The sequence below is a fragment of the Fundulus heteroclitus genome, chromosome 1, assembly GCF_011125445.2.
Source record: "Fundulus heteroclitus isolate FHET01 chromosome 1, MU-UCD_Fhet_4.1, whole genome shotgun sequence".
Classification (NCBI taxonomy): Eukaryota; Metazoa; Chordata; class Actinopteri; order Cyprinodontiformes; family Fundulidae; genus Fundulus; species Fundulus heteroclitus.
Genome location: NC_046361.1, coordinates 19,768,059 through 19,792,616, shown reverse-complemented (window position 1 = coordinate 19,792,616; position 24,558 = coordinate 19,768,059). Strand labels below are relative to the sequence as shown.

The window sequence follows — 24,558 nt, the reverse complement described above, 5'->3', positions numbered from 1 at the left end:
AAGCAAATAGAGAAAAACTAAAACTGATGAGGAGTTAGTTTTACTTTTTGAAATGGGAGATATACAGTTATAATTTTATACCTAATGGTCTACATGGACCCTGCTGAGATGTCTACAATGGCTTTTTTTTTTTTTTTTAAAGAAGACGGGATTATTTATAAGGAAAATGGAAGTTGGACATGGTACTCTAAAGCTCTTTGTTTGATAAACCACCTGATGTACAGTGTCTTGCAAAAGGCAGTGTCTGGCTTCTCTTTGCTATGAGGTCCCTAAGAAAGTTCTAGTGAAACCAGTTACCTTCAAAAGTCACACTATTAATGAAATAAGGTCCTCCTGTGTGCAATCTAAGGGCCACATGATCTGTCAGTATAGAAAGCACCTTTTCTCTAAAGGCCCCAGAGGCTGCAGCACCACTAAGCAAGAGGCATCAAACTATGAAGACCAAGAAGATCTCCCTACAAGTAAGGGACAAAGTTGTTGAGAAGTAAGAGTGGGGTTATAAAAAGTGCCAAGTGGGGGCAGGTATGCACGAAGAAGTTTTCTTTTATTTTGTCCTGTTTGTTGTTTGCAACCACATTAAACGGCGCAAAGTCTCAAACAATCCATTTTGATTCCAGGTTGTGAGGCAATAAAACATAAAAAATGCCAAGGGGGTGAATACCTTTGCAAGTCACAGTAAAATTAAGACGGTGTAAAAATAATTACAATTAACGTTGACTGCTGGCTTTTTAGACGGGCCAAGATCACTTCTGCAATCTCATTTGAATAATACCATAATTCCACATCCTCCACTCCTGAATATGTCCGTTCCGTTCCAGACCGCCTCCGTGAGTCTGTGAAAAGCAACGCCTACTGCATCCGCGGTTACCTCGTCGAGCTCCGCTCCAAAGTTTCTTGGAGCCTGAAGAGAGCATGAACGATGATCGTCATTACAAGCAGGAAGTAAATCTATTTGTTAAGGTCCACGTTTCAAATTAAATGTTGAAATCTGCTTCTGCTTTTTGGTGCAAAAAGAGTGATTTGCATCCAATATTTAAATAAAACAGTACATTTTTAGTGAATAATTTTTAAAAATGTTTAATTTGTGCTTAACAATCTCTATTTCTTCCATAAACTTTGACAAACCGGAGGTTGTTGACGTTCTTTTTCCTGTTTGCTACGATTGCTATTGTGGAGCCCGACGGACCGGAACGGAACCGAAAATTTGACTTGTTCTGTAATTTGACACTGAACGACGGAGAACGGGTTCGCTGACAGTGACATTCAATGTAGTCACGGAGACTGTGGAACCGTTCTCATTAATTAACATAACGACGTAGTTGCTCCGTCATTTGGACGTGAACATACGTGAACAGAGCGGAGCAGTGATGGATGATGTGAAACCAGGGTGTAGAAAGGAAGTAACTCTCGAGTTGACATATTGTCTTGACAGAGTTGGCTAATAATCAGCTTATGTTGGCTGACTAAAATGCTCTGTTACATAAGCATTAAAGAAACTTTCACAGCTTTCAAATTGTTTTTCTGACATTATGTTGAATACCTGGTAGAAGAAAGAAACAAGGAAAAGTAACATATAAGATATAAGCAATTCATAAAGTCTGTAAAAAAAATAATGTGTCTGCTAATATCGCTAACGTTGGCCTCTGCCTCTTTACTTCTTATTAGCAATAAACTAAAGAGCTATTTCAAGCTTTTCAAAGAGCATGAACTGCATTTGAAAGTTTCTTGTTCAAAATATTAAAAAATTCACTATTTTTTAAAAAAAAGCAAATGTGATAGTTAACTTTTGCTCCAATTTACTACACAGTTATAGAAATTTTCTCTTTCGTTCACATTTCCTCCCTCCAACTAATCTTCTTGAGCTGGATGCTGGAGGTAATGACACAGGGGGCGTCCCAGTTCCTCACAAATAAGGAAAAAATATCAACAGTAAGCACATGTGAGAGCACCTTCAACCAGCGACGGACACCAACTGGTCAAACTCACTGCAATAAGTACACAACATCAAAAGCTTACCAAAATCACGGAGGGAGGTTTGAGACTGGCAAAATCTTCATTTTGACTGATGAAATCATCAGTGAAAACTACAACAGGTAAAGCATGTGAACCATTTGAATGAACGTCAAAAAAAGCAGCTGGGTAGATGTCAGAATGCATTCTGTATTTCTCCTTTCAGAAGATGCCACAAACTGTTTAAACATCGAGTCACAGACATCTAGACAGGGCTCGCATTCAGATTTTGCCAACATTGCTCAGAGCAGTTTCTCTTAGGAATAGTCCCTTTTAAGTTTAAAACTCTGCAGTTCATACAAATACGCAGCTATCCTGATGGATACACAGTTAAATAAAGATTTTGCCTTAATCTAGACTACAGTGTTGGGATAATTGTCACCTTTAGCCTGACCCCATTGGGGAGACCCCCCATTCGGGGACCCTGGGCTCTGGCCCCCAGCCGGGCCTGCTCTGCGGTAGTGGCCTCACTGTCTCAGCGTCCTTCTCACAGAGCTCTGCAAGGCAAGGCCAATGACATCTGGGGCTGTGATCCCATGATGACGATAGCACAAACCAAACAAAAGCAAACTAAAAACAAAAGGAAAACACAACAAAATATGACAATATTATGATTGAAAAAGAAAGATGAATGGATCATGGTACCTAAAGGCCTTATGCTGTAAGATCTCTCTGCCTAGAGTTTCACTCAAGTAGTTATCGTTTTTTAAAGTAGGTTGTGTGAAGTTTTGATGAGTGGCCCGTCTTCCTACCTGAGGTATTCAATAGTCAATACTTTTTTTCTGTTTAGAGAATCATGGATAAATTATTATGGAGTAAAGCTAAAATCTACTCAGAGGAGGGCCCAGTCAAAAACAAAATGAACAAAACATAAAACAATTAAAACTCAGCACTCAGTACTCAGCACAATGCTTATGTTTATTTATCTTTGCACAAGGTAGCAAATCGAATCTCTTTCCTAATCGAACAATGTCACTGCCGCTAGGCTAGCTGTGTAGCACACTGCATTCAATGTGAATGCCAGAGTGCACCGGGATTTGTCCTGTCTGTCTGTCTGTCTGTCTAACAGCTTTCCCTCTGAATAGTCTGGGTCAGATTCATTGTCCTTCCTGAAAAAGCATTTTAAGTTTGATTTTATCCCTAAACTTTACTGTCTGTACTCGTTTTTTGAGGGATAAGACCAAATTTCAGAAATTTCAGAGAGAGCATTCTAGGATAACATCCCATTAATTGTGGCTGAAAAACAAATGGCGCTATAAACACATTAGGGGTGTGTCTGATGCCATTCATGTGCTTATAATTGTTTTCATGCAGTTTCCAAAAAGAGACGAGATTACCTGCTATACATAGCAACAAAGTTTTTTGTTTTCAAAAGTGAAATATTTATTAAAATCTCAGATAAACTGACTCTCTGGTTTAGCTAATAGCTAGCAATAGCGCTGCTGCATAGCTAGCTGCTACAGGAAGTAAAAAAAGTTTAGTTTATAACTCATTGGAGTCACTGTTTCAAAAGAAGCGGGGTTCTTCATAATCTACTGACAGATTTTTGCTTTTTGGCAACCATTTAGTAAGATGATGCTTGTATTAAATATATAATTTTCAATATTGATGTTGTTAGTGCCTCATTGTATGCATAGAGGTAAATTTGCAAAAGCAGTTACTCTAGAATACTACAAATGCATACTTAGTACGTATACTCTGCAACTATAGCCCCATTTACACTACCATTGTTAAACCGATCCATGCCGAACTCGGACCGAGCTTGGATCACTTAACCATGCCAAGCTTGGTTCTGATGACCCTTTACACATCACGCTAGCACGGTTCCTCGCCTCCTAGTGACGATCTACGGTACTACTGCTTTCTAGGATTGAAAGAGGGAATCAAGCAAATCAAAATGGCGGCGCCCGTAACATTCAGGAAGTTATGCTTGGTAATAATTGTGATATTTCGTTCTTTGCGTAGAGTCAGGCAGAGAAGGCAACCTTTGGTGAATTTACTTGACCGAGTCGGCTTTTGGGAAGTGGATAAGAGAAACGAACATCTAATCAGGATTTACAGACGCAGGAAACAACAACAGACGTTGAGGTTCATCACACTGCTGAGCAGAATCATCACTGGACATCGTGTGGCACGGTAAGGAAGCTAGTATTTTTATGAATGTCTGAAGCCGCGAAATTAGTCAGCTGACTGTAAGGAGATGACGCGGTCTGCTCATGCGCTCTTTGTTATCAGAGAACCGTGCCACTGAAAAACCCGGCTGAGCCCACTCATCGAACTGGTCTAGATTTAGCGCGGTCCGGTTCTGTCTGGCACCGTCCAGTTCAGTTTGCGATCCATTTTAAAAGTTATCTCAGTTACCGAGCTCGGACCGTTCTCAGCACGGTTAAAAAAGGGGTAGTGTAAACGGGGTATTTATGTGTTTTGAAACATAGTTGACTTCTTGCTCTTCCATTAAATTGTATCCCTGATTCTCTAATCTCTAGCTTCATTCAGCTGTAAACTGCTCACAACTACGTCACACAAACCCACTTCAAAAACAAAACAAAAAGAAGGAAAATAATTCCTTCAACACACGGTTTACTTTCCCCTGACATGTAGCATTTCTATAACGAAAATCAGATAAATAGAAATGAAATGGACAACCAAAAAAAATCAACACAAATACGGCAACAAGGAAATAAGGAGGAGCAAACCCATACAAAGAGTCACACTCATAGAAAAATACAGGCCGGTCTAATGATGGTTGCCCCCCTTTATGAGTCAATGGCAATGTTTTCACCCCATAGCACAGGACAGCAGAGGCACAATTAGGCCACAACAGCCCTGACTCATCAAGAACTTGTTGTCTTGTTTTTGTTAGCTCTTGTTTTTCAAAAGGGGGAGCGCTAGTGAAGACTAAACTTACCGCCAGCCGCCTGTCACCCACCATCATTACATCTCAGCACAATATCACCACATTCCTGAGGTTACACTTCCAAGAGGGAATGAAAGGAGGTTGGGTAAAGAGGGGAAGAGGGATGTCACTCAATATATGTTTAAACATCTTGAGAAGCATGACCCCCGCACTGCCTGAAGCACTTTGGGTAGAGGACACACAAAAGGAAGGGAGTCTACATTTGGAGCCACCAGAAACACTGAATGTTATGATATAATTGAAATCAATACAAAATCTATAAACCTTGACATTAATAATTAAAATTAGCTGGAACAGTCTGTTTACATTCTGCTTCAAGCTCAATGAAATATAAGTGCAAATTTGAGAAAGCAACAGGATATAATACATGCAAGAATCCTAAACAGGGGGGTCAGAGGTGCTCAAAATAAACCAGCAGACAACTTCTGGCAATTGATTTCAACAGGAGTCCATTCACAGGTATTTGCTGAGGTGTTGGACACTGCAGAGAGGTGGTTAGTTCAAGGAGAACGTCAAAAAATCAGATTTCTTACTCTATCCACTCGTGCCACCAAGGAGGAGATAAATCAGCTGGTAAGCAAAATATTTATGCTTTAAGTATGTATGTGTATTTAAAGTAAAAAGTAAACTAAGGTTTTGTTGGTGTTTGCAGTGGCCAAGGAATAGAGTAAAGATATCCTGATCTTGACTTTCTGTCTTGACTGACATAAGGAACAGAGCAGTACACAAAGAGAGAGAGGACAGAGGCACATATCAAACATCAGGCAGAGAACATTTTACAGAAACACGTATTTGACACATCCCACTGCTCTGAGTATGACTTGAATATGGTTGGTTTATCAGTAAAGGTCCAAACTACTTACTGACTGAGTATAACTGACTGAGAGCATCGCTTTAGTGTTCCTATACCTTATCCATTACCTAAAACTCAGATTTGATTAATTTTCGTTGGATTTTTGGCTTACTTTTTGAATCTTAGCCAAAAATACAACTAGAATGTTTTTGTTGAATCATTTTTTTAAAGTCTTTCTAATACATTCTGTTGAATTCTTGTCTTGTATCCACCTTATGCCTCAATCCTGTGATGAACAGGTACACTGTCCCTTTGGGTCAGTTTATAACTTAGACCAGCTGAAGCCACAGCTTCCACATCCGCATAAAGATACAATTAGTTAGGATTGTTTGGACAAGTCCGAACCTCAAAATCACACGTGGTCTGTGATTATCGTAAAACTGCTAAACTGTGAACCAGTCGCTTCAGAAAGACACCTCACTAGATACCGAACCAATTTTTTGTTGCAGCAATCAGGTCGGACTTCAATCCATCCTATAGCAGCACAGCCAGGAATAACGTTGATATTACAGTTTTTATTGGTTGCTTTGACCTGTTTGAAGAAACTGGCAACCTCTCAGTTTTCAGCATCACCATCTCTGCAGAGCAAAAGACACCTCTTGCAAATGAGTTAACCCATTTTCATTGGTTTGACTCATTTTCCCCACCCTTTTGCAAAACAGTTAACGCAGATGTCGTTCATGCAGTCCAACCTCCATTGCTTTAACTGTGGTAGCAAAACAGCAACTATATGTTCCAAGCTCTTAGAAACTTCTTGATCAGAATGAAATCACTGAAGCACCTGATTGACACCTCTTTACACAATTTTTCAACTTGCAGTCAGTTTGCAGGCTTTACGTAAAAGGTGTCATGTTGTGTGTTGTTCTTTGCAACCATGAATGTTCTAAGGCAGATGAGAGTCAGAGTAAGAGGTAGACGGGTCAGAGGAAGAAGATTATGAGGAAGAGGAATCCATGTGTAAGGTGGCAGTGTACCTGGAAGGGCTGAAGTTACAAATGAAATTTGGGCAACTATGATTGATCATGTGGTAAATCATGGCCTTTCACTTAGAGGGGCGGGACAAAGAGTCCAAACTTTTTTCAATAGAAACAAGGTTGCATCCATGGTAAGAGTTTTTCTACAGGAGAGCAGGTATTGCTGCTATACAGTATATACATCTCTATCTATTCCTATAGAGGAATTCTTCAGTGCATGGCGATGGAAAGTATATGATCACCGCCCCTATGAGCAGACGCCCTTGCTCAATGCAATGACTGCTGCTGCACAAGATGTAGATGCAGAGGCATGTCAAGGATGGATTAGGCATGCAAGAAGATTTTTCCCTAGGTGCATCACAAGGGAAAATAGTGAGTGTGATGTAGATGAGGCCATGTGGCCTATTCGTCAGGACAGAATGGACTAGAAGGAACAAACAGCCCTAGTATTTTCTGTTGGAATCTTTCTTTTTTGGAATATTTCATTTGTTTATCTGGAAAAAAAGAATGAAGAATCAATAAAATTTGCATCACAACATATTTGCTTCTGGATCCATTTTTTGCAAAAAGGCAAATTTGATTACAAATGACACTGACATGTAAGCTGCGTACATTCTTTGGCTAAAATGAACCAGCAATGCTGCACTGATTCACACTGAGTGTGGTGTTTTGTATTTTGTTGCCCCATGTGTAACGAATGATTGGAAGGGCTCAAACATTTGTGTGCAAGTTGTGTTGTTTGAGGGCAAAATGTGCTTTTGGATCATATGTTAAATGTTTTGGCAGAGTTGGAGCCTTTTGCAAACAAAATGTTTAATTTTGACCATTGGTGCCACTGTTTAGGCCTCTGCGTTAAAGGTTTTGAAAAATGTGGATTTTGAGTTGACTGCTGTGTCAAAGCAACCAATAAAAACTGTATTAACTAAGAACAAGTTGAAAAAACAGCTACAAACTACATTTTTATCTTGTCTGTTTATCTTTGTTCTTCATAAAGAAAGTAACACGAGTATTTTATATAAACTGATTTCCTGTTTTTTACTGTATCTAATCAAAGCAAGAAAAATATTGTTTAAAAATTTGCTTCTTTTCAAGGTTGTGTAGCACAAGGTTTTCTGTGAACGTTAAACTGAGCAAAAATCTGGTTGAAGAGACTCTTGCTAAATGAACAGGTACTACACTGTGTGGTATACATATTCAAGCATCTCAGAGTGATTCCCTCAGTGTTGCTTGGAAGGATTTGTAAAAGGCGAAAGAGGTGTGTGACTTAAAGCCTTGTAAAACATTGCTCTAATAGCAGAATTTTTATGCCAAGCGCAGCACATCCTCTCACCTCGTGCAAACCACAAAAAAGATATTTCTTAAATATCTTGACCTTTTTATACACAACCACACCCATTACACAACAAAAGGGTCAACACAAACGTAGAACGGCGAAAATCAAATGCTATATAATGCATTTAATTAGATTTTTAAACACAGTATTATAAAATAACCAAATAGTTCTAAGCTGTTATCTCAAAACTGCAGATAAGCATTAGCTCTGCTCATTTAAAGTCTGTGGGAGTCTAGCAGTGTGTTGCTGTTGTTGGACCAGGGTGTGATTCAGCAAGTAATTATGTAATTGTTTTACACAGATTAAAAAAAAGAAAAATTTGACTTACATCCACAATGAAGAAGTCCAGCCAGCACCAAGCGTTGGTGAAATACTTGACAAAACCATAGGCCACCCACTTCAGCAACATCTCCAGGATGAAGATGTAGGTGAAAACCCTGTCCGCGTACTCCAAAATTATCCGAATCGTCTTCCTCTGCTCAATGTACACATCCTCGAAGGCCTGCAGAGAAGCAGAAAACCTAAGTCGGACACGGCCATGACAGCAGCAGACGTATTACGATGAATTACGATGTTCCTGATGAAATTCCACACAGCACTACAGTCGCCGAGGCATTTGATCACAAGCAATTTATAATTAAGAGGAGGGTAAAAAAATCTCTTCTGCAAGACATATATTTCAACTAACCCCTTAGGTAATAATTTATAGAATTCATTTTGGCAGCATGTTTAGTTGCTTGAGCTTGAGTGCCTATTGAGAAATAGATACATTAATACATGGGACATCCATTAATCATGAGCACTAAAGGCCCTCCACCAACCAAGCTGTCAGCACTACTGATTGACCTGTCAATCCATTCTACCACCACAGAAACGCTGGAGTCAAACATTTGTTTTCCTTTATTATATATGATGTAAAATAATGGACTATGAAATTGGCTGGTAATCAAAACTGAACAATTTTCACCTTGATGTGTCCTGATCTGTTACCAGACAGTCAGAAACTCAAAAATTAACTTTTTTTTCCCCCAATTAGTGAACGTACCAAACCTAAACTATGACACTCTTCGGTGTGGAAGTTGTGATCAAAGTTAACTACTCTCACAATCAGCGAGGCATTTAAATAAAGCCAGGGGAGGCCCAGAAGCTGTAGGGAATTGTTGAAAAAAAGAATACATTTTTTGTGGAGGTATGTGGGCTGTTTAGTAAGACAGCTACAAGCAAGGACTAAATCTAACTGGATTTCCTCTTTCAACAATTCGTTGTTTTGCTGCTTTGGTCTTTCTTTACCCAACATTTTCAGGTACAAAAAAGGAGCCGTTGTCACAGGGTGTCAACTTGTGCCCGCCTTGGGACGCAAATTGACCCTGAGCGGACTTCAGAATATATATTCCTGAATATATCCCAACAAAAATGCTCTGTTTTATCGTTTTGACCTTCCAGCCTGTTTGTTGAGGAGCTTGCTAGATTTGGAAACATTGATGGTCTTTTGGCAAGCATTAAGATAAGGGTCTGCAGTCTCTAAGAGACAGACATAGACAGATGTTAGCTAGAATTGCTAATCAGGCTAATTGCTAACAATAAGAAGTTGATAACGTTCTTTTGTCTTTGCATTAAATTATTAAAATCCAAGCAGTTCTTAAACAATCACGGCATGAAGGCTAGAGGGATATATTTTAAACATCGTTTACATTTAGAATGTTTAACCTTTGACTGGTACATTACTTGATTATCGGGTTGAAGACAGATTTTCCTTTGATTTAAGTTAAATTGAATTAGTAAATATTTTGATTTTTTTTCTCTTCCGGCTCTCGGTTCTTCTCTGCACCTCTCCTCACCGAACCTCTCCTGCTTGTGCTCTCTTGTCTGTATGCTCCTTAACTCTCTCAGAGACTTTTTCTGCAAATCATCCAAATTGCAAACCTTCTTTCTGGTGATATGGTCACACAACACAATTGATCATATTTTTCTACAAGAAGACCAGGCTTGGGGGAGCCCAGCTGTCCCGAGGGGACATATGCAGCTGGATACATTCTGTCCATCTTGTCCACCAAGGATGTGGAAGATGTGTACATAATTGGATTCATGATAACAGAATTTCTGCTTATTAGAGCTGCCCGTTACCTGGTATATCAGCAAACTCGGAAGATCGCGTGGCAGTTCTGGCCTTGGTGAGGCTGCCAGGTGTGTGTGAGGGTTTAAATCGAGCCCTGATCACCCAGACTTAAATACTTTGTGAGCAAAACTGCAAGCTGGATGCGATCCTGGAATAGCATCGCACGCCGGCCGTGGTCTAAACTCAATGGTGAAAGTTTTAACTCGTTTTAAGGCCAAAGACCAACATATTCGGCTCTTTGGGAGTCACATTAAAAGGACCAGCAAAGACTTGAAGGCTGATAGAAATTTCACAGTCAGCCTGAGACAAACCAATCACCTTGTTATTGAATTCGGCTGCCCGATGCTGGCATTGGAGGCTGGTTATCTCAAACTCTCCTGGATGTTATGCAAACAAGACGCTCTGTAATGAGTTTTTTTTTAACCTGCTTTCTCCTACTGCTCCCCCTAAAAGACAACATGAGATACTATACTCTGGAAAAGGCAGCGCCTTGGAAAAGGCAGCAAGGCTTCAGTGAACCTGTCTCCCATGTATGTCGTTCTCTGAAACGTAATTTCCCCCACGGGAGACAATAAAGCAATTCAATTAAAATTCAATTCAATCCGATATTTTTGCTGGTTGAAATAAAACAAAAAAAAGTTGTTCCTCTAATCCTTACCAGGGCACCACTACTGAGGAGGATCATGAAGATGATGAGGGTCTCAAACCAGTTGTGCTCCACAATCAGGTAGCAAGTTTTCCTCAGGAACCACCAGTTCTTCCCCCAGCCCATTGTGATGTCAACGTCGCAGCATTTATATTTGGCCACGCAGCCTGAGGATGCGCAGGGAAACAGAGGAAAAGAGTGGAGAAAAAATATTAAATGCAAAATCCTGTTCTGGCTTTGATCTGAGTCTAAAAATAGGAGTCAGGGTCTAAATGAATGCATATTTTATACCTGCTAGTTGTTTCCAGTTTGAATGCTGCTTTGAATATTGCATGAGATTAACTGAGCCTTTATTGGGACCAATAAATATCCTAATAGTGAAAACAGCTGACAATTTTGAAAGCTATATGTAAATCTATTTAAAATAAAATTACATTAAATATCCCATATCTTTTTATCCCATTCTACTTTTCTGGACAAGCATTCTTTGACAACATTGTTTTTATAATGATCTATTTTGGAGGTGCATTTTTACAAATATTTGATATTTTCCTCATTTAGCATGGACAAGAAACTTTTAAGGATATCCACAATTAAAGTAGATTCCTAAGGTTGCATTGTTACTTTTCTAAAGCAACTTAATGTTAAAGGAAATACAATTTTTCTTTAATGGAGGAAGTTCTGTAAGCTTGTGCAGTTATGCATCAGATGGATGGACAGAATGATAAGCAGTGTCCATGCATGAGTGAGGACTGATACTGAAATCCTCTATTTTTCCTCTAGCCAAGAGGGTGGCTGGTGTAGAGGGGAGGTAATGAGTGCAGGGGAAACAGCGGCCTCACCATCTGTCCAGCATGCCTCTGGTTCCATGTATTCCTCCACCGTCTCCACCACAACCACCTCTTCTACGTCCGGCTTGATGTCGATGGTGCTGCCCTCTGAAGAGCTGGTCTCGTCCAGCTGCAGGAGAGCAGATGTGTGAGCTCGCACATGAGCAAAGATGCCAACAAACAATGCACATTCTGACAGAGTCAGAGGAACATTACTCTAATGCAGAAACAGTTCAGGATGCTTTTGCAGAAAGCTGCATTTGCTAAGTATTTAAATAAAATAAAAGACAGCTCAAAGCTTTTTTTGGCATCCACTTTACAACAATCCAGAACATCAGATGTTATTCGCATGAAGTCCAATATCAAATTACAGATAATTTGCTCTAAAAGTTTTTTAAGTGCATTTTATCAGGAGACATGTGTTAGCGGGCATCTATTCTTCCATGCGGCCCGCTTGATTCAGTCCCACAAAATGTTGTTGCAGAGTAATGGAGTTACATTAGAGTCTCAACAGTGCAGAGTAGCTTCCCACACCCATCCATTTACTGTCCAGAGTGAAATGATTTCCCAGTGCAGAGAAGCAGGATTATTAAAAAAAAAGCAACACAAGTATCATTGAAGTGCCTTGAACTTTTTTCATGTTGCAACAACAAATTTCTATGCATTTGATTGAAATTTCATGTGATGGACGAACATAAAGTTGAAGATAATTATGAGGTGGAAAAATGCGTACATGGTTTTCACAATTTTTACAGACACAAATCTTAAACGTGTTGTTTGTATATGTGTTTGACCCATTTGTGCATTCTTCTTTGCAAAATAGCTCAAGCTCTGTCAGATTGGATTCAGAGTGTCTGTGAACTGCATTTTTTTTTTTAAATCTTGGTATAGATTCTCAATTGGATGTAGGTCAGGACTTTAACTAGGCCATTCTTGCACATAAACATCCCTTGAGCTTAAACATATAGTTGGTAATTCTGTTCAGAAACAATTTTTGTTATATTGGGTGAAATAGTCCTTCCATGGCAGTAGTCAATACATCATGTATTCAGAAAAAGGAGGTTAAAAGAAATCTAACTCTGGGAGCTGCAGACCTGTAAAAACTCTGGCCAATCCCCACCGTTCGGTCCGAATGGCAGATTGGTCAGAGTTTTGGTTCTGCCCACACCCCCCTCTGTCCAATAATTCTGATGCTCTCACATAACCCCAGTGTTCGTGCTCGTTCCTTCCTAGTTTCCGCTTGCTGACTGCCCATGCGCAATTGTAGTGTTTATGTATGCTGTTAGCTTAGCTGTTAGCTTCTATGTTAGCCATTCTTTGTAGCTCCGCTGCACTCACTGTATACTTTGAACATGGCTGAAAGTCGCAAGAAGCGAACTGTTTTCAAGTTTATGAGAAGAAGAGGAAGGCCTTAGTAGAAAGAAATAAGACCAGAGTGAATTTGGGAGATTTTATTCATGCGATCCCCCTGAAGAGTGAAAGAGCAAGGTAAGACGGTCATTCAAAAAGGGACTTGGGGAAACGTCCGGAAAAATTGCTGACTCTAGCTTTCAGTCATTCCATTGCCGATCTGGTCTCAAGTCTAGATAATTCCCCCGTGTTTGACTCCTCCTGGTCTGAGCTCGTCCTGCCAGCTCAGACCAGATTCCCTGTCCCTGCTAAAGACATCACCACGTTTGCAAATTGGGTATAGAGTGTGGATCTGACCAGAGCATCTTGCTCCACATGTTGCCCTTACATGATGTCTTGGTGTTTTCTCTCAAGACTGTCTTTCTTCTTGCTATTCTTCCATATAGACCAGATATGTAGAGTGTGTAACTAATAGCTGTCCTGTCAACATATTCTCCCACCTGAAGTGTGGATCTCTGCAGCTTCTGCAGAGCACAGCCTTCTATGTGGCTTCTCTGATGGATTATCACCTTTTGGCCGACCATTTAGGTTAGGGGTTTCAAACTCCAGTTCCTGAGGACCAGCATCCTCTACCTGTTAGAATAGTTGTGTCCCTGGCCTAACACACCACGCTCAAAGGGTTAGGTAAGGTCAATTTCTTCAGATCTTTTATTGGAGCGGAGAAACTGATCAGCTGGATTTATACTGAGATTTAACACAGGTTGTATTTACTAATCAGCTGACTTCTGACCACAACTGGCTGTCCTGGATATTATTCAAGGCTGTCAGAGTAAAGACAACTCATTATCAATGCACAGTAAAAATTTGAAATTGAAAGCCGCTTATCATTTTCCTTCTACTTCACAATCATGCACTTCTTTGTGTTTGTCTATCATGTAAAATTCCAATAAATTCATTAAAGTTTGTGGTTGTGGCGTGACAAAATGTTGCAAAGTTTAAGATTACTTTTGCAACAGCCTTCATTTCCATGAACTGCTGTGTGTTGCTGAATACTCTGGTAAGTCACTGACCTCTTTGCTGTTCTCTATGTCTGACTCGCTGCTGAAATCTTCTGTGTTGAGGTTCTCAAAGTCGGACTCTCCAACAGCGATGGGCACGCAGACCGTCAGATTGGGGTTGTGGATGAACGACATGTGGTCCTCATCAATCATGTACTTGCCCACGCTGCTGCCGATGCCGCTGGTGGTCCCATTTCCGTTCTTGGCGTAATCCAGGTCCCGCTTGATGTCGACCCCTGTGTGATTGCCAATGTAGTTCACCTTGGTGTCACACATGTCCTCCAGAGGCTTCTGCTCGTCCTCCATGGGAGGCTTCCGCACCAGACTTGCCACAAGTATGCGCATCTTGGCCTTTATCCACGCAATTCCCTTCTTAATGCGCATGACGGAAATTTGGAGGTTGTTAGGCTCGCCGTCGTCATCTGTTGCAGCCAAGTTGTCGGCGCTGAACGAGCTCAGCAGCAAGGCAAGGAACAGATTCAACACCTTGAAACACATAAGGATCAAGTTAATGAGTGAACACCAACCCTTCAGGATATTACCGCATGATAAGCGCCGGCCAAAGTGGACACTCACCACCAGGTTACCGATGACCATGACCATCATGAACACAATGAGGCACATTCCCTGCCCCGCCACCTCCATGCAGTCCCACATGGTCTCAATCCACTCGCCACACAGCACCCGGAAGACGATCAGGAACGAGTGGAAGAAATCATTCATGTGCCAGCGAGGCAGCGTACAGTCAGGAGCAATCTTACACACACAGTCTTTGTAGCTCTTTCCAAACAGCTGCATGCCCACCACGGCAAAGATGAAGACGATGATGGCCAGCACCAGAGTCAGGTTTCCCAGGGCTCCCACTGAGTTACCAATGATCTTGATCAGCATGTTGAGCGTCGGCCAGGACTTGGCCAGCTTAAACACCCTCAGCTGAAGAGAGACGGGTGGAAAGAGAAGTAAAGATGGGAATTAGTAATCACATTTAAGTATCCCGTTCTGTTTTGAGGATTTTTTAGCTATGGCGGTTAAATAAGTATTCACCAATCGGAATGACCGCAGCACAGAGAGGCCTTCAACATCAGCCAGAGCCAGCTCCACTAAACTCAGCGTCACGATGAATCCATCAAAACAGTTCCAGGCCTCCTGGAAATAGTAGTACGGATCCATAGCCACAAGCTTGAAAAGCATCTCCCCTGCAAAGATCCCTGTGAACACCTACAAGGTAGGGGAAATATGATTTGGACAAACAAATAAGGCTCAGCAGAGTGCTTTACAGGAAAGAAAAGTGGTAGTGATCTCAGGTTTGCACAGAAAAGCTTTGTCATTCGATTCGCTTTAATTTTTCTTTATTTTTATTATTGCTTTTTGGCACTGGAGGCCTTCATATAACAGTAAGTTGACAGGAAAGAGGATGGTGAAAGAAGGGGCAGAATCGCAGCAAATGGCCTGAGATCGAGAGTCCAACTCACGACACACCCCTGGAGGACTATAGCCTCTTCACATGGTGCGCCAGCTCTACCAAATGAGCCGCCCAGGGCCTGCCTGAGTGTCGTTATATACATTGAAAAAACATTTTCAGGTTTTATAATCTTGCTTCCAAAGAAAGAGTTTTTTGGTATGAAACACTCATCCACCTCATGCACGCTGTTAAGTATGGTGGAGGATCCATGATGCTATGTTTCTCTTCCAAAGGACATCAGAATGCTGTTAGAGTGCATGGCATCAGGATATCTTTGAATTGCCTGGACATAAAGCATTTTTGGGTCCTGTGGCACCCTAATGATGCAAACATATTGTTAAATGAACACAGGAATGAGATAAAACCGACCTTTCGTTGCCGAAGATCATTCAGAAAACCTGTGCTCCAAGCTGGAGAGAAGGGACCATAAGAAAGGACCCAAGACTCTGGGTGATGTAGAGAGATTGTGAAAAGAGGACCGGCCAAAAAGCTGTTCTTGTACAGGAAGAGTAGATTTTTAAAAGCTGGATTTTTCCCTTTTTTCCAGTGTGAGATTATGCTACAGCAGTGAAACAGCAACTTATTCCAAGGCTTTTTACCAGGAGACTAAAGGTGAGGAGGTAGCTGTATGTAAACACACATCATGCTGCCACATTTAGTCCCAAAAACAGCCAACAGTGAGCAGGAATAATGTGAGTTATGATTGAGGCACCATTTTGATGCAGCTCATCGATCAGGTTTCATGAAATATTAATACATGCCTCCCACTAGCCAGCTAACCAGCAGAAAGACAGGCTGTTCCCACCGCAGAAAACAGCAGCTCCTTGTAATCAAAGACAAACACAACAGATAAACAACGAGAGCTGGGAACGAGCGTGTGCACGTATGTGCAAGAATTGAAGAATCCAGGGAAACTGTGCCCAGTTTGACATTGTTTTTTTTTTGTTTTTTTGTTCTCCCCTCTTCTCTCTTTTAACTCTAGATAGACAATGAAAGCTGCTGCCAATTATAGTCCAAAAATAACACCAATCTCTGGGCTGCTGAGCAGAAGTTGCAAAGATTCCTCGTGAGGGAATCAGATAACAGAGAGAGAGAGAAAAGGAAAGACAGCACTCACCAGATTGCCTACAGACAGCATGTCCTCAAAGTCGGTCGTCATTGGGTAGTGCTCCATGGCCATGAAGAGGGTGTTGAGGACGATACAGATAGTGATGGCCAGGTCCACGAAGGGATCCATGACTATCAAGTTTACAATCTCCTTGATCTTAATCCACAATGGGCAGCATTCCCAGATCAGGAATGTGTTAGAAAACTTATACCAGCATGGTGGACACTTGCGCTGAGACTCCTCCAGTTCTGAAGACATAGCGCGGATCACAGATCAAAACCAAACATAATGACATGCGAGAGCATACTGCATGCATGCAATGGTATAATATGATGTAAAAAAATTGTATGCACTGTATGTATCTGGTACTGTTGGATTTGCAAAGCAGATAAGCAGGAAATTCATGTCAAAACTAGTCAACCAATGAGTGCAGCCCTAGTTAAAGAAGAATGAGAAAGAGCAGGTAAAATAGCTGGGTTAAAAGTGGCAGTACCCTCCGCTAATGTGTTGGTAATGACGCTCATGACACTGTTGGCCCGCTCTTTCCGCCCAAAGGAGGTATTGAGCTGGTCCACAGACACCATCAGGGAGCCCGACAGCTTCTTCTTCACCTCAACCTCAGTAGTGGGCTGTCAGGAGGAGAGGAAGAATCAAGCACCCATGGAGACGACATGAACCCCATCCCACGTCACCACCGGTGGCCGGCGGAGGGAAGTGCAACACAGCATTGGTAGGTTAACGAAGTCGGGGATCAGAATTTTGGGCGTTTATGGGGAAGGGGCCTGTTTGACTTTTTATATCTGCATATGCTGTAAATTCATGCAGGTCTCAGCCAAAGTGGGAGCAGTGGGCCAGAGCTACTTGACCTAATTGTGTTTGAATGCGATTGCTCGTCCAGATTGGATAATTAATGGGTTGAGAGATACTGTGCAGGGAGAACTGCTTCTGCATGAATGCATTATCAGTAATGTCATGCAATAATGGAGGCTTTGCTGCCATTGCAATATAATCAGTTATGGTTTTTCTTGTTTAAGTGTCCCCCAATTCTGGCCATTTCTATGTCATTTGCAAATAAATGCTCAGTTATCTTCTTACTTTGAATCATACAACTTATATTGCAACCATCAAGTCAAGAGATAATATGAAGGCAGGTAGTTCAGATCCATCCAATTGTCATGCATGAGCATGCTCCAAGTCAAAGAGAAGGAGAGGAGAGCTATGGATAACATAACCATTTCTCTACTTTTCTACCACATGCTTGCTCTAATTTAGCACTTATTTCTACCATGCTAACTAGAGGAAGGTGAAACTAATTTACTACTGTTGACCAGGGAGAGTTTGGAAAACAGAGAAAGGTAAAGACAGACAAGAACAGCAGCCCTCCTTTGTTTTGTTTAGGTAGTATGTGAAGGCCTAAGAGGATGGTGTGTGTGTGTGTGTGTCTATGTGTTACTTTCATATCTGCTTGGTATAGTATAGGGGAATTAGGGAAGCAGATAAAAATGTCTTTGGCTCTACAGTGCTAGTCCCCTATGTCCTCCGCCTCTTACTGTAGATCTATCCACACATAGCAGAGGACCTGGATGCCTGGAGGAACACATCAACAGACTCAAGCACGTTAACACATCATTAGTTAGTTTTTGCCAACAAAAACTGAGTGTTAAAAAAGAAATGCATCACTTATTATGCATAAAACCGTTTTTTTTTTCCTCAACCAGGATTTCATTTATGTGTCAGTTTTAGTGATGAAAGTAACTGGTCAATATCTGTTCAGTAAGATTTGATAATAATGCTAAAATCTTGAGAGATCTCTCTAAATGCACGGTTTCCAAGGAGTCTGACTGTTTTGTAAACTGCTTTTTAAATGGTCATCCATATCTCTATGCATTCTAAAGATTTTTCTTTAGGATTTTTGGAATTCACCTGTTTTTTCACTCATTGTTATTTCAATGCCTGACCATTTACAGAGAAAAGGTTGTTTTATGAAGCTTATTATCTCTGACTTACAAATCATTCAGACAAAAAAGGCTAAAAAAGAACCAATTATAGTGTACACAAACACTGCAGACTGAACATTTCATGTACTGCTTTTCCTGAGGTCTATCAGCCGTTTTCTTTTAAACTTGACAGTGGTGATGCTCATAAAAATTTGTTGTATGAATAGATTTACCCAGCTAAATTGATGGTTAATCGTAACTTTAGATATTAATTGATGTGTTAATTGTGAATCTGCTTTGTTCTTTATTGGAATAATAACATGTTAGCAGCTTTGAATGTAAAAGCTACCCCTGTAATGAGACAGTATTTTGGCAGCTGTACGACAATCTATCTCTAGTCTACAGAAACTGTTTAGAAAAATAATAGTTATTTGATTTATGATTGGCTGCCTAACATGACATGTGTTATAGTGACCAAGGTCTGCCTCTGATTGGCTGATCAGTCCTTCCTGATGTCTCCTCCCCTGGAAGCACATTGAGTTTGATGAGCTGAGTTTCAAGTCCAATACAGCAGGAAAGAGCCTGCAAACCCATCCGGGTCAGAGAGGACTGATCACTGTTTTGGATTTGGTTGGAATGTTTTGTTTCTTCCATCTACGCCAGATGTCTTTTATTTTGTTTAAAGCTCCTGGAAGATTTTCTTCTACATATTGGTCTTTTCCTAACTATCATTTAGTAACTCGTTTTTAGTGTATCAATGGGTACCAAATCCAGAGTGATGAACTTCCAGGCATTTCAAAACCCCAATACCAGGAGACACAGTTCTAGCTGTCGTTTCAGAGCAACCAGTGGCTGACAGAACCACTTGTAGGAACAGAGAAGCTAACCATCTCCTCCGTAAGTTGCTTCTGTGAGACGTACATCAGCACATCCCTGGCGGTTGTGATCCTGAAAGATGATGAATCAAAGGTGGTTGTAATCGTAACACCTGATCCATCTCCTTTTCTCCTCACAGACTGACTCAGACGTAGGACAGTAAGGCCCTTTTTTCAAGCTACAGAGAAAACAATAAACTTTTCATAATTGTTATCTTTAATCAGTCGAGATATTTGAATGTAAGTTCGTACGCTATAAAACGCTTTAATCTGTAGCAATAGACTAGAATTAATGCATTATCTTTGCTTTTTGTTTTGTTTTTAATTTTGGTTCCTTTTAATTTAGAGAATAGATCTAAGCATAATAATAAGTCTAATTTTTGATTACCTTAATTGCTAGTTGTCATAGTTGCTAGTTAAAGTGTCATATGAGCTTAGTGTGCGTTTTAAATAAAGTAGACATATGCAGAAATCCTCTCCTTGCTTCAGATATTTCTTATAGAGCTTCCCTGATGAAGAGGAAAATAATCCATCAATCAGGTTGTTTTTTGATAATTTTTGAGATTGCTTTATAAACCTTCATTCAACATATGATAATCACATTTTAGTCCAGATGTTTGGGCACTTAGTTATTTGCAGCCTGTCAAACACACATTTTCATTCTTCTCCTTGGCTTAATTGTCTGTTGACAGACATAAAATTGCAAATAAACACCAGCAAGGTGATTCCCAAACAACTCAAAGCTGAAGACAGACTAAAGCCTCGTCCACTTGTCCTCCACCTATTTTTTTTAACCAAACAGAAGCACAATATTGCCATTGTCTGCACTAAACAGATAATTGTCTTTTAGAAAGTCTGGAGAAAACTGATAAAGACCACTTCAAAAAGATTAAAAGAAGATCTGAGTAACTGGACGCAAATTGTAAATAAATTAGTTTTCTCCAGTAAAGTATATATTTCCTAATCCTGACAAGAAAATAAAATTTAAACCACTTGCAGACCTAGACTACCTAGCATATGAACATGTGGTTGGCTAAAGTCTAAGTCTCTGTAACTAAATTATTTCTCCATCCTTTGCCTACTGTTGGAGGGCAGCATACACTGCAGGGGCTGGGGAAGGGCAGGCGCGAGCGCTTAGCCAAGAGATACATACGGACTTGCAAAGATGACAGTAGAAGAAAGAGAGCCAGAAAGAAACGTAACGGACGAGAGGGGGGCCATGCCTAGATAAGTCTACTCATTGACTTCCTTACACTGTCGTCAGAAGCTGCCTTATCTATTTTCACCTCAGGCAGAAGGCGTCCACCGGGCCCGGGGCCGATGAGCGACACCACTCCGTTGCAATCCACTGTGCTGTTCCTCTTCCCGTGGAAGCCGGTGTAGCTGCTCCGCCGGTAGGGGCTGAAGAGGGAGCCACGGCGCTCCTCGCACTCCTCCACCGTGCTGTGCTCATCATCTGCAAATTCGGTCTCCGAGCCCATGTCCTTGCCGCGGCCCTTGAAGCTGAAGATGCTGCTCTTGCTGTTGTGACGGGAGAGGAAGGGCGAACCGGGGATGCTCAGGAGGGACTGGGGGGGTGGTGAGAGAGGAATAACGAGTAAGAATTAAAAAAATTTAATAAAATAAAAAATTCAAATCTTCCAATTAAACATGCGTCCTATTTGGATCAGCTTTTGGGCCACGGCACACAAGGCAGAGGCAGCTCGATAGATCAGCTAACGTGGATCATACAGATGGTACTGGTCTAGATGATACTTAACATCGATAACAAGAGGTACTATATACATGTCTAATCAGTGAAACCGATATTTACCTTTACATTTGGCTCCATAAAAATGTTTGGTTGGTAAAAAAAAAATAATAATAATAATATACAGTACCTTACAAAGGGCAAGTTTTCCCACTGCTTGAGCGTTTTTACATTCTGCCGTGGTAAAATTATAATTCCTATTGTAACTCTGGGAGATTTTAGAAGATGGAGCAACACAAAGGAGCAGAAAGCTTTAAATATTTCACATGATTTAATGTGAACCATGTCATTGAAGCTCTGGCTGTATGCGTGATTCTGCTGGAAGGCAAACCCGTGTGAGTTTTTTATTTATTTATTTATTTTGCAGGATTCCCCTGAATACATCTCCATCCATCTCACCATTAACTTTGACCAGCTTCCCTGTCCCTGTCATAGCAATATTGTGTCACCGCCATGTTTTAAGCATTTTGGCAAAAAGTGACATTTGCTCTCATCTGATCAGAGCACTTTCTTCTATATATTGTCCTTCCCCTAAAAGTACCACTGGCAACGTTTAACCTTAAATTCATATGACTTTCTTTTGGTAATGACTTTCTCCTGCCACTCGTCCGTAAAGGCCAGATTCTTCCAACTCTGAGATATGACTCTTAACTGGTTCTCTGAACAACGCTCTCCTCACCCAAGCTGTTAGCTCACATTGACGGCCAGTTAGACTCCTGCAAAAAGAGTCACACGTGTTTTCCTGGTAAAATATCTCACCTGGTTCATAATGGAAGACTTTCGACCCAAGCGGTTATCAGGGAAACGGAAGCGGCTCCTCTTGCTGCCGTCGTCCGACTCTGACTTCACAAACTTCTCGCTATCGCCTTTCTCCTTCTCCTGCTCCTTCTGCCGCCACTTCTTTTTGCGGTTGCGGCGCTCTTTGGCACTCTTGGAGCTGAGCTTTGACATCTCAGAGGAGCTGACGGACAGGCGCCCTCCTCCATCGTCCTCCACTGCGTCCTCCGACACCGTGCCAGCAGAGGTTGCAGGGGGAGCGGTCTGAAGAGAAACGGGCACGTCAGCAACGCCTGACCAAATGAAACAGGTTCTCTCAATTAGGTATGACATCATCTTTAAGAGACTTTACCTGCTCCTCCTGCTGTCTCTTGAGCTGCTCGAGCATGGCCTTAAACTCTTCCTCCTTCTGCGCAGCCTCTTCCATGGTGGCCTGGTTCTGCTCCTCGTAAGCCATGGCTACCACAGCCAGAATCAGATTCACCAAGTAGAAGGAGCCCACAAAGATCACCAAGACGAAGAAGATCATGTAGGTCTTTCCTGCAGCCCTCAAGGTCTGGTGGCAGGCAGCACAGCCGAAGCAGCAGTGAGAAAGGAGAACAAATCATCAGAACCGACCAATGAAGTAAACTCAAAATGACTCATCAGGAACATTAAAGCGGCTGCTGCAAAGCGGCCTAGGCGTGTATGGGAGGCTATAAATTTACTCCTGTTGAGTTAAATATACTACAGGAACAAATGGGGGCTGTGTTCATTTCTGTTTTTGGTATTGATCCACTATAATTATCTGTATGGTGAGATTTTTGCTTGCTCAGTGGCTAGTACCACCTTAAGCATTTCGTGTCTCAGCCATTTGGAGCAAATGTTGGTCAAGACCATCAAAGACAAAAACCAATAAGGGACCAATTTCCACACCATTGATTTAATCATAATAATAAAGTTATTGCTGCCAAATAGCAAACTAACCCTTGAAAAGGCTCCACACTTATTGGTTGCAATACAACATTTTATTGCTTTAGCTCTCTCCCACTGTAAACCTCTACGATTGGTTCAGGGGAGAGTCAGAAGAGCTACCTTCTTTCCATGGTTGTTTTTTGTGTTAAATTTCTACACTTGTAATTTAACTTGGCTCTGGTTCCTGCTGGTGGTGATAGAAGTACCCTGGTGTCTGGAAAAGGTTCCTGGCATGGAGATGCATGTAAAGTTTTTAAGGGAGCAGAGTAGAAATGAAGAAGAGCATTTATAAATGAAAGTCAAACTATAAACTTCCATAAAAGTAGCGGTAGTTATTTCTAAATGTAAAAACGCAGTAATCCCTCTAAACTAAGGAAATGGTGCCGCCAGTCGGACGTCTCAACGTGAAGAACAACCAAATCAAAACTCAGCAGCACAATAATCCTTCTCAGCACAGTAACGATCATATCCTGTAGCTCAGCGTTGAACTCCAAACGTTAAAACAGAAACAAAAATATGTGTTTTGTTTCTCAATGAGGTCTGGCCCTTCCCACAATGCCCCCTACATATTATAAAGCTCTAAATATTTCATGTTTTTTTTTTCCTGCCACTCGACCCATGGAGCTGAGGTCAGGCGCGCTGCCACCATTTTAGATTAAACTCAGTATTGAAGGGTCTGGCAGCCTGTCCAGAAGAGAGTGCCTGGGGTGCAGACTTTCTTTAAATGGAACAGATAAAATGTAGAAGATGAAAAAAATGGAGATCTGGCAGTAATTTAACCAGAAACAGAAACAAGAGTCATCTTATTCGACGTATTTGAGTTTTGCTAATTTATTTTAAGATATGTGGCTTTTTTTTTTTTTTGGTTTAACAGATCAAAACGCTTCACAAATGGCATTATAAATGGAGATTTTTGCAACAGGGTTGGAATGATCATCTAAAAGAAATGATAACTCAAGTTTCTGTTTGGTTAACATATCACAATTTGGCAAATTTATATATTTAGCTTTTGGTGGTAATAATCTTAGGTAATAATAGGTAATAAGTCTTAGGTAATAATAATAGTTTAATCACTGCTATACATTTATATTATTCTTATGCAACCTGGACCCATTAACACATCTGTTGTACCAGCATGTAAAGGTTTTCCCAGAAGTCCTGCGTCATGAGTCGGAAGAGAGCCAGGAAGGCCCAGCCGAAGCTGTCAAAGCTGGTGTAGCCGTAGTTTGGATTCCTCCCAGCTTTCATGCACATGTAGCCCTCCGGGCAGCGGCTGAGAGGAGCAGAGAGACACAGAATGAGAGGAGGGCATCCAGCCTGAAAATCACCCAGCGCTGTTGACTATATTGGCGTCTGTGTACAGTGCATTGAAAAGTATGAGCCCCCACTTGATGTGCATTTTTTCTAATTTTGTTAGGTTAGATCGTCATCTTCCAAATTGTGTACCTTTTATTTTTTTATAATATCCCAAAACTGCATAGTGATGAAGTGAAAGGTAAACTGTGTTTGTTTTGTCAATGTTTTTACAAAAAAATTAAAAAGTGTAGAATGCACACCTACTCAGCCCCTTTTCCCTTGATACCCCTAAATAAAATCCTGTATAAGTAT

At 41.0% G+C, this 24,558-nt stretch overlaps 1 protein-coding gene across 5 annotated transcripts in view; it reads right to left on the bottom strand.

Annotated features, from left to right (window-relative positions):
* Nucleotides 1-24,558, bottom strand: part of scn8aa (sodium channel, voltage gated, type VIII, alpha subunit a) — a 63,104-nt gene that overhangs the window by 16,722 nt on the left and 21,824 nt on the right. For 3 of the 5 annotated variants that reach the window (XM_012870570.3, XM_012870568.3, XM_036137325.1), the window contains exons 9-20: nucleotides 24,082-24,223; nucleotides 22,349-22,552; nucleotides 21,979-22,260; nucleotides 20,723-21,037; nucleotides 17,151-17,286; nucleotides 16,667-16,905; nucleotides 15,132-15,305; nucleotides 14,664-15,020; nucleotides 14,100-14,573; nucleotides 11,692-11,809; nucleotides 10,862-11,016; nucleotides 8,416-8,589 (exon numbers count right to left, since the gene is read on the bottom strand). In XM_012870570.3, the coding sequence (XP_012726024.2) occupies nucleotides 8,416-8,589; nucleotides 10,862-11,016; nucleotides 11,692-11,809; nucleotides 14,100-14,573; nucleotides 14,664-15,020; nucleotides 15,132-15,305; nucleotides 16,667-16,905; nucleotides 17,151-17,286; nucleotides 20,723-21,037; nucleotides 21,979-22,260; nucleotides 22,349-22,552; nucleotides 24,082-24,223 (2,770 nt within the window). The remainder of the gene's footprint in view (nucleotides 1-8,415; nucleotides 8,590-10,861; nucleotides 11,017-11,691; nucleotides 11,810-14,099; nucleotides 14,574-14,663; nucleotides 15,021-15,131; nucleotides 15,306-16,666; nucleotides 16,906-17,150; nucleotides 17,287-20,722; nucleotides 21,038-21,978; nucleotides 22,261-22,348; nucleotides 22,553-24,081; nucleotides 24,224-24,558) is intronic. The other 2 variants (XM_012870573.3, XM_012870571.3) reach the window with 1 other exon arrangement.